We start from the raw sequence: 9,904 nt of genomic DNA, 5'->3' as shown, positions 1-9,904 counted from the left end.
GGGAGAGGATCGTCTGGACAAGATCCCGGGGGGAATTCGAACGTTTGTGTGGTGCTGTTCTGGGCCCTGGGCACAGAGGGAAAGAGGAAGAGATAGAAGATCTGGTGTGAGGGGGTGGGGGAGGAGCAGGGAAGAGGCAGACCCACTTGGAGGGAGGGAACTGAGAAGGAAGGAGGGTCCCAAGGTGAGGCGGAGACAGAAGGAGAGGGAGATGGGGGCGGAGAAAAGGGAGGGGGGTGGGGGTCAGGAGATGGGTGGTGCCCTGAGCCCCAGTCCCGGGGCCAAGTCTGGAACCTAGGACCCGGCCTCCTGGCTGGTTCAAGGCTCAGCAGAGCCTGGGAACCAGGGCGGGTGGAGGCGGAGCCAGGAGCCAAGGGGCAGGGGAGGCGGGCAGAGGGCGGGATCCCCGGGCTGGGCAGGGGCCAGAAGCGGCCATGGCGCGGCTGGTGGTTGTCACTGCTCTGGGCTTGGCTCTAGCGCTGCTGGGCGAGAGGTTTGTGGCGCTCAGGTGAGGGGACACTTCGGTCAGGCACAATGCTTGCGCACCACTGGGCCCCTGTGCGTACGGACTGAGCTGAGTGCAGGGGGGCTGGAGAGTGGGGAGCCCGGAACGGCCGAGGTGGATGGGGGAGGGACCCGGGAGCCCCAACTTTTCTCTCTTGCCCCGACCGCTACCCATCCTCTGCAGCCAGAGGGGCGAGGGTGAGAGCTGCAGCGAGAGTGGGAACCTGGAAACTTCCCTTCTTCCCGTGAGGGCGGGCCGATCCCTCCGAGCCCCGAACTGGGCCGCGGCGCCGGGTAGAGGGCTAGAGACAACGATCTGGCGGCCTGGGCGGCCCCGCCCTGGGCTCTGCCTTCCGCCACCCTTGTCCAGTTGTGTTGGATGCCGGTTCCTCAGTCCTTCTTGAAGAAATGGGTCTCTCAGTCCCTAGTTTCCCGGCCGCGAGGCTGAAGAGGGCATGGCTCTGTCTCCCCCACCCCTCAACTCCACACACCCACTCTCCGCCGGGTGGTGACAGCCCAGAAACTTTGCAACTTGCACTTCCAGGGCCGCTCCCTGGCCCTCCCCTTCCCTCTCTTCGTCCCTCCTTTCTTTTTCCCTCACCACACCTCCACAACAGCCGCTGAGCGGCCGTGGAGAACCCCCCCACACACACACACACACTCTGTGTTGCCTCTGACTGGGGAGCGCGCTCCTGTCTCAGCGATTTTTCTAGGCTGCTGGTGAAGATCATCCCTGACTCTCGCCGTGCCCGCAGCCCCACTCCCCAGAATTAAGCCCATGCATTGCTTCCCGGCCCCATTTCACTCGGGTCCCAGCTTTAAACGTGTGCCCCGCTGATGGTGGTAATTGGTGTGTGGCGTGCTGGGGTCGGGGGACAGGTAAAGCCTATTTGCAGAGTGAAGACAACCAGGAAAAGCTTTTTCTGACGATGAGATGGAGCGGGCAGAGCCTGGACTTGTGGTATTCAAGGACCTTGGCCAACTCCCTTCTCTGGGCTGAGCTGGTTTCTTCATGAGACTGAAGGTTCTGTGGTACCCATGTTCTCGATGTAACTCCCAGGCCTCGAGAGTCTTTGCTGGCCCCAGGTGTGGCCCATCCCTTCTGTCAGCCCCAGGTCTAGATCCTATGACCTTCTACGACCTTCTAGGGCCTCAGTTTCCTTCTCTGTGACGTGAGTTTGGACATGATAGCCTCTGAAGTCCCTTCTCCACCTGGGATCCTGCAGTTTTCCTGGCAACAACTTGGCTGTGTCACTAGCATCATTGGTATCCCAACTCAGAAGCCCCAGGCACTGCCCCAGTAAGACTGAGGCATGGAAGGGTTCAACCCAAGGAGTAGTCCCAGCCCGTGTCTCCTGGATGCTGGCCATGCTCGGGCCCCACGACCTCAGAGGGCTGGGTGGCCACAGGGATTGTCCTGGGTCCAAAGCACCGATGTGGGCTCTCTGTTTCACCACCTGTTCCAAGGGGCACAGGGAGATGGAGGCAGGGGGCTATGTTCCTCTTATTCTTTCTCCTTCCAGTTGGTTGTGGCATTCAGAAGCCGGCTGTCAACAGGAGGACATGACTGAGAAGTGTCCTGGCCGTCATGCCCTACACCCTGGCCTGTCATATAGACATACAGACATGACATATAGATGCACATATAGACATATAGACATGAGCACACAAGCCCATCCTGACATCTTAGTGGGTCCTTGTCAAATGAGGAGACCAGGCCCAGGTGGACCCTGCTTGGAGGCCTCTCATTTATTAACTGGGTTTGGGAATTGGGGTTGAGACACAGCCTTTGCCTGCAGGGGGCTCACAAGCTGAACAGTCACAGACATCTGCCAGCAAGCAGGAGGGCCATGACATATGGACTAGCATAAGCCCCAGCTGTACTTGGACATGTGTGTTTTGGCAGTAGAATGCTGGGCTTGGGGTCAGGAAATCTATTGTTGGTCGTTTTCAGTCCTGTCTGACTCTTCATGACAGCATTTGGCATTTTCTTGGCAAAACAACTGGAGTGGTTTGCTTTTTCCTTTTCCAGCTCATTTTACAGATGAGGAAACTGAGGCAAACAGGGTGAAGTGACTTGCCCAGAAAGATGAGTCTTCCTGACTCCAGGCCTGGCATTCTAGCCTCTTTGCCACCTAGTTGCCCTGAAGTCAGGAACACCTGAGTTCAAATCCAGTCTCAGCTGTGTGACCCTGGACAAGTTGCTTAACCTTTGTCTGCCTCAGTTTTCTCATCTGCAAAATGAGGATAATGATAACACTTTTCTCCCAGGCTTGTTATGAGGATCAAATGAGATAATACTTATGAAGTGCTTAGCACAGTGCCTGGCACATAGTAGGCACTTAATAAGTACTTGTTACCTTTTTTCATGCAAGCCCACAGGGTATACTAGAACCCACAGAGACCCTGGACCATTCAGGAAGATGGAGGTGGGCAGGGACATGATTGTTGTCCTCAAGGGTGTGGCCTGGTGGTGTCACAGCCCCACCATGTCCTCCTGGGAGTCCTTCACCCAACATTCTGGAGCTTTCCATGAACTTTTGATACTGGGAGGCAACTGTGGAGTGTACCTTTGTCATGGCAGGAAATGATTGGGCTGAATAACTCACTCCCATATCAACAGCCAGGCTGATGCCCTGGGAGCCTGGAAGAGGCTGGGGCTTGTAGGCTGAGTGGGAACTGTCCAGGGTACTTACCTGTGCCATGCCCACTTTCCCCATCTTTGTCTGCCCTGGACTTTTGGAAATGTGCGATCTTGAGCAGGGCCATTCAAACCTTCCATTACCATGGCCATTTCTACTGTTCCCTGGCTTTGAGCAAGTTCTGTGACATGGGTATTTGGGGTGGGCCAGCTCTGCCCTTCCCACAAAAGTGTGGTCTACAGAGGCTTACCAGGGCCAGCCTGCCAGGGGTCCAGCTCTTCTGTGATGCAGGGGCCCTGGCTGAGGCTCTACCCCAGGACTCAGAGTAACTAGTAGATACCTTCATTTATATTGTTCTGCCCAGTTGGGGAAGCTGTGTCAGCCAGACGTTCTGAGGCTGGGGGTGAGCCACTCAGGACCAGTGAGAATCTGCTGCCAAGTTCAGCTAGAGTAGAGGCCTTGTTATTATTCATTCAAGTTCAGAGGGATCAGAAACAGGGGAAACTGTAGAGAGAGAAGGAGGAAGCTACCTGATGTGTGCCTGCACCTGGCAATGTTGTCTGATCTCCTAGTGGGGTGGTCTAGTCCTAGGCAGAGAAGCAGAAGATGCGCATCTTGAAGGGACAAAGACTATTCCGACAATTTACCCACTACCCTTTATCATTCCTTCCCCTGGTTTGTCGAAGGCATCTGTTCCCTCCCTGGGGGAAGGCTTAGTAGATGCTTACTAAATGTTTATTGGATGGAATTGACTAAGGGCCACCATTTCCTGAACTGGCTAGTCTTTGCAGAATCCTTTCCCTCCACTGTTACTGTACTGCTCCCTCTCACCCCCAGGGGTGAGATTGCATTTACCTGGAGCACATCAGGAGAACTGACAGAGGGGATGGGAATGCTTTATTCCATGATGGACCCTCCTGTGGATGTAGCTTTCCTTGGTATGAGAGCCCTTGGGTGAATATTCATCAGCTGATGCACTGGTTCATATTCACAGGAATCGCCTTAACGCCTCCAGAGAGGTTGAAGCTGTCGACCTTCCCAACTGCCGCTTCATCAAAGGCGTAGGTATGTATGAGGCAGGGGTTGTCCACCCCCCACTCTCTGAAACACACCTCATTTTTTTCCTGTTTATTGTAGGTGAGATCTCCTAGCTTCTCTTTGGGTTCATACATGTTAGGAGCTGATTTCCCGAATCTTTGTTGAACCGGGGGCATGGCCTTGCCTGGAGTTAACCCTGTTTTTTTTTTCCTTTCCAGTCTCAGCCCAACTCTTTTGTAGTGGGCCTGCCATGACTGCAGTATTTAAAGTCTGAATTCACGGTTGTTCAATCCACTTACCAAAATTGGAAAGGTTTGAAAGGGCCCTGTTCACTGTAACCTGGAACAAGTTTGTTGGGTCCAAGCCTGGCATGCTTCCAGCAGAGGACCTAATTAGCAGTAGTTTCTCCACTTCTAAGAGTTCCCTAATGGCTTCAAGGCTTTTGTCCAAGGCTCCACATTTTATTTCCTTATGAAAAGTGTCATAAAAAGAAGCAGCATCTCTCCTGCCTCTGTGGGACCAAGGAGAAGATAATTCTGTTATACACTGCCTCAGCAGAGCTAGGCTGGAGAGTGTCAGAAGAGGACAGCTCAGATAGTGAAGAGTCTTAGCTTGGATGTAGCCACATTCTCCTTTCTTTGTCTCTGACATTTAGCAGTAAATGCTTCTTAAATAGGTCACTGGGGGCCCAGAGAAAGACAGCCTGGATTGTGAAAGACCTCAAGATCATGCCCTAGGAGGAGGAAATAATGGGGACATTTAGCCTGTAAAAGAAGACTTGGGGAATGGCCTGGTAGCTGTCCTGAAGTATGTAAAGGGCAGATCCTTGGAAGAGGGTCTAGCTTTGTTCTGCTTGGCTCCAGATGGCAGAGCCAGGAACAGTAGGGGAAGGTTACCAGGAGGCAGATTTTGAGGCAGATTATGGTAGGAAGCAACCAGACAACTTCCTAACAATTACAAGTATCTCTGAAAATGGAGTGAGGGCAGCATGACGTAGTGAGTCCCCTTGTTCCTGGTGGTTTCAAGGCAAAGCTGGGTGGTGGGTTGTTGGGAACATTGTGGACAAGAGTCTTGCTGCAGACATGCATGGGACAGCAGTTAGTCCCTCACTGTCTAGCCCCAAGGGCTTTGATGGCTGGCTGTTGCCTACATAATCCAAGGGCTTCAGCTAGACCACCAGACCTTCCACATTGTGTTCCCAGCTTTGCTCAATCCCGTATGATCAGCCCCAACCATGAGTCAACTACTCACCAGTGCCCCTGGGTGCTGGCCACATGTGGTGGGCAGAGAGGCCAGTGGGGGCCCTCTGTCTTCACTAGGAAATCCAGCGCCTGGCATGGTGTGGGTGGGTGGAGACTAACTTCCAATTCAAGCCTTTTGTGTATAGGTCAGCTCTGTGCAAGGAACCATCCCTGCCCTTGAGGAGTTAACGCTCTCCGGGGGGTCCCTTAGCTGGGGTTTTGTGGTGGGTAAGCCTTGGGGAGTGACCCATAAGATGGATCTGGATCAGGAGCAACCCTCCTCTTCCCCTCAGGAGGAGAGAGAGGTTCGGAGAAGGAGGACTGGACAGAACGTGTCAGGGAGCTGGTGCTCTCTCCACTGTGCTACCCTGTCTTCCCTGGGTACCATGCCCACTGCAGTCCTCTCCATCTCAAAACTCTGTGACTCCCAGAAACATGTACTGTCTATAATTTGGGGAAGGGGACAAGGGGGGGGGCTTCCTGAAACCAGCCGACATGCAGTCATCTCATCTTTGCTCACCATGGCCTCCAAACCCTCCATCCTCTTCTGTAAAATGGGAATAATAACAGCACATACTGGGTAGTATGTGTGTGTGAAGATAGGGCTCTTTCCCAGGCCATCCATCACTGGCCACACTCTCCTTCCCCATTTTCATCCCTTCCCTGTCCTCTACTCAAAAGTCCCTCATGTCCCCGCTCTGTTGCCCATCACACCTGGACAATGTGCCACCCTGGATTACTTCCCCATCTGCCCCCTTTGCTCTTATTCACACATGGCTAAACAGAGCTCTAAAGTGATGAAATCATGGCTGGACCCACCACAGATTTCTGTGATGTTGTCTCAGTGGGCCCTCACTGCAGCAAGGCAGCCCTTCATGCTCCCTCATCTCTTAGCCCCCCAATTCTTCCCAAACTTTCTTCTCAAGCCTCCCATGGCTTCCCTCACCCCAGTCCCCAGCTGAGAATCCAACCCTCATATTTCACTTACGATCAATGGAAACCATTCGCTGAATGCACTCTTCCTCTTCCTCCCCTCACAACTCCTTGATAATCACCCCCTCACCATTTCCTACTTTATTTAAGTTTTTGATAGTGAAATGGGCCCCTCCATATGCACCATTGATGCCATCAGTGTCAGCTGGGTGGTGCCATGAATCAGGAAGATCTGAGTTCAAATCCATCCCCAGATACTTACTAGCTGTGTGACCCTAGACAAGTCACATAACCTCTGTCTATCTCAGTTTCCTCAACTATAAAATGGGGACAATAACACCCCCCTCCCAGGGTTGTTGTGAGGATCAAATGACATAATTGTAAATTGCTTAGCACTGCCCGGCACGTGGTAGGCACTCCCTAAATGCTCATTCCTTTCCCTTCAGAAACCCTCACTGGCCCTGTCCGCATCCCGTGTCTCTCTCCAATTTGGAGGATGGCCTTTTGCCATGGATGCCTCCCCTCTCCTCCCTCCCTGACTCTGATCTCATCACTCAGCTGATCCCACTGTCCTCTTAGTTCCCAACACTGTCTTCACTGCCCAATCTAATGCCTTTTCCCCCGACCTCTCTGTGGCCTTGGGCACCGTCAGTCACCCTCTTCTCCAGAAACTCTTTTCTCTCCCCTGACTCTTCTACCTGCCCGACTTCTCCTTCTCAGTCTCCTTGGAGGGCTTTCATCCAGTCCCACCTGATAAGTGGGTGCCCCCAAGACTCATTCCCCAACCACTTTCTTTCCTTCATTTATATTACCTTGCTTGCCAATCTCAGCAGCTGTGAACTGAATGGATTCAGTTATCCTCTCTTTGCAGATGACACCCAGTTCCACGTGTCCAGCCCTTGTCTCTCCTCTGGGCTCCAGCTCCTCATCACCCATCTTCTGTTGGACACTTCAGACTGGATGTTTTATAGGCATATCCAACTCAACGTGTCTGAAACATAACCCACTGGGGTCTCTCTGGCTGTGCAGGGCGTCGTCATCTTCCCAGTCCCCAGGCTCACAACCCTAGCATCACCTCTCCTCCCCCACAGCCACTTCTGTGTGCACAGCTCACTTCTGTCCCCTCTTCTCCACTCCCCCAGCCCACCTGATTTCAGGCTCTCTTTATCTCTCCTGCCAGAATAGTCTCCTCACTGGCCTCTCTGCCTCCTGCCTGTCCTCCACTCAGCTGCCAAAGCCCAGGTCTGGCCGGGTCACCCCTCCATCTGTTCTGTGAACACAGTGACTCCTCTTAGATCTGAGATCAAATAGAAAAAACCCTCTGCTTGGTGTTGAAATCTCATCCCGACCTAATCCCTTCCTACCTTTCCAGTCTTCTTACACTCTACTCCACTGTCCTCGCTCTTTGATTGGCCCACACTGGCTGCCCCCCCCCACTCAGATTCACTCAAACCCTCGGTTCCCTGGCCCCCCTTAGGATCCTTCAGGTCTCCAGTCAAATGCCCCCAGCTTAGCAAAGCCTTCCCTACTCTGTTCTCCCAAAACTACCTTGGACTCATCTTGTCTATAATTCTGCTTGTGTCCAGATTGTCCCCACCCCCTTTAGAATATAAACCTTTGGAGGGCAGGGCTCCTTCCCTTTTGTCTCTGTATTCTCAGCATTTAGCACAGCCCTGGGCACATTGGAAATATTTAACTAATGCCTGTGGTTGACCGTGGGATGTCACACCTGAGCTTAGTTTTGAATCAAGCTGAGGGTGCAAAGAGATCTGCACAAAAGCCCAGAAGTTTTCAAGGCAGGCATCCTCCCTTCCTGACAGATGTGGAAGCTGAGACCCAGAAAGGCCGGCTGAGTTGCCAGAGGTCTCATGTCGAGTGGGATGAGAGCCCGTTTCCTCCTCGTGCCTCATCCCCAGCTCCCCTCCCATGTCAGTGATGGCTTTGGGAAACCCTAGGATGAGCCCCCCTTCCAAGGATGCCCAGGGCCAGCAGAGGGCCCTGGGCACTGAGTGGCTTGTCAACAATCACTGGCTCCCTGCTTCCCTCCACTTTCCTCCTTTCCCTGCTGCTGACTCTCCCAGGAATAATAGAACATAGGGACTTTCATGCTACTCCATTCCTACTGCCCAAAGGGGCAGGTTCAAGGCCCCAGGAGGGGCCCAGATACCAGGCTTTGCCTCCATCCACAATCTCAGTGTAGAAGGCCAGAGGGCCAGGGCCAAGATCCACGACACAGCCAAGAGTTCCCTGCCCAGAGGGGCCGGCCATGCCCAAAGAAGGAACCCACTGACAGACAGCCAGCCATCCCAACCCCCATCATTACCCAAAGCTCCCAAGATCTGGCCTGGGCACAGGGAGCAGGGGAGAGTGTTAAGCCTGAGGATAGAAAGGAAAGAAGCCCCATCAGGGAAGTCCCCTTATCTAGACACAGCTAGCTCCTCTCCCAGAGACCCAAGGCAGTCGCAGGAGTGGCCAAGCTGCTGTTTCTGGGAGGCCAGGCCCAGGCAGGGAGGGAGGGAAGGAGGGAGGAGCTGACATTTCAGCAGGTGCCTGGGGCTCAGGATTTGAGCCCCTCTCACAAGGCCCCAGGTAGCAGGAGGACCAAAACAGGAGTGATAAGAGGCCTGCCCCAGTCTCTGCTTCCCTCCTTTCCCAGGCCCCAAAATGGTCTAGAAGTTAGGGGAAGAAAACACACCAGAATCCCCGGCAAGAGCCTCAGAGGGTCAGGGGTCCGAGACAAAGTCCCCGAGGACAGGCTCCAACCCAAGAGGCGTCTGTTTGCCAGGATCTGCCTCCCAGCCCCAGGGCTGGACTGGTAGGAGGACTAGAGCTGAGGCTGAGGCCAAGGGTGAGCTCAGGCTCTGACTACCTCCAGGGACAGGGGCCAAGGGGCCAAGCTCTGCCCCTCCCCTGAGGTCAGCAGCCCCAAGGCCCAGAAGGCAAGACAGGATGCCCTGTGGTCATCCTCAGGCCTGACTGGGTGTGAGGTCACCCTGCACAGAGAGAGACCCCAGGCTGCCAAGGGCCCAGGAACATTGAGCCCCATGGTTGCCTGTTTCCCTTTGTTTCCAGAAGCAGGTTCTGAAGACATTGACATACTTCCCAATGGACTGGCTTTCCTGAGCGTGGTAAGTGTCTTCCTTGTCTCTGAGCATGTCAGGACTGGAAATATTGCCTTTCTTGGGTCGGGCCAGAGACTGGGGCTGGTCACCTCCTAGCCAGCAGCCAGACTGGACCCAAGCTCAGTGTGCATCTCTCTGGGTCCCCCTCCCCTGGGTCCTGCCTAGTTTGGGGACTTCACTCCTCCAGCGTGGGAGCCAACTTTTTCTAGGGTACCTAGTTTTGGACAAGTTTGAAGCCTCTGCTTATTTTATGCAAAGCACACTGTCCCCCACTGGCCCACCTCTAGGCAGGCCCTCTGGGGAACAGGGCACACTCAGCGCCTGGACAGCTGGTTTGCAGTCTCCCCTCCAGCCTCCTCTCCAGCCTCCTTTCCAGTCTCCCCTCTGGCCTCCCCTCCAGCCTCCTCTCCAGCCTCCCCTCTGG

The 9,904-nt window shown here is 54.1% G+C and overlaps 1 protein-coding gene across 1 annotated transcript in view; it reads left to right on the top strand.

The window, feature by feature from the left end:
• The first annotated feature begins 412 nt into the window (after positions 1 to 412).
• LOC114033372 (serum paraoxonase/arylesterase 2-like) overlaps positions 413 to 9,904 on the top strand; it is a 14,451-nt gene continuing 4,959 nt past the window's right edge. Inside the window, exons 1-3 of the mRNA XM_027848872.1 lie at positions 413 to 508; positions 4,141 to 4,211; positions 9,431 to 9,486. Coding sequence (XP_027704673.1) covers positions 435 to 508; positions 4,141 to 4,211; positions 9,431 to 9,486 — 201 coding nt within the window. The 5' untranslated portion in view covers positions 413 to 434. The remainder of the gene's footprint in view (positions 509 to 4,140; positions 4,212 to 9,430; positions 9,487 to 9,904) is intronic.

This window comes from Vombatus ursinus, unplaced genomic scaffold (genome assembly GCF_900497805.2).
Source record: "Vombatus ursinus unplaced genomic scaffold, bare-nosed wombat genome assembly UNPS02006874.1, whole genome shotgun sequence".
Lineage (NCBI taxonomy): Eukaryota > Metazoa > Chordata > Mammalia > Diprotodontia > Vombatidae > Vombatus > Vombatus ursinus.
The sequence above is the reverse complement of the archived record's forward strand: the minus strand, read 5'-3'. Positions and strand labels throughout refer to the sequence as shown.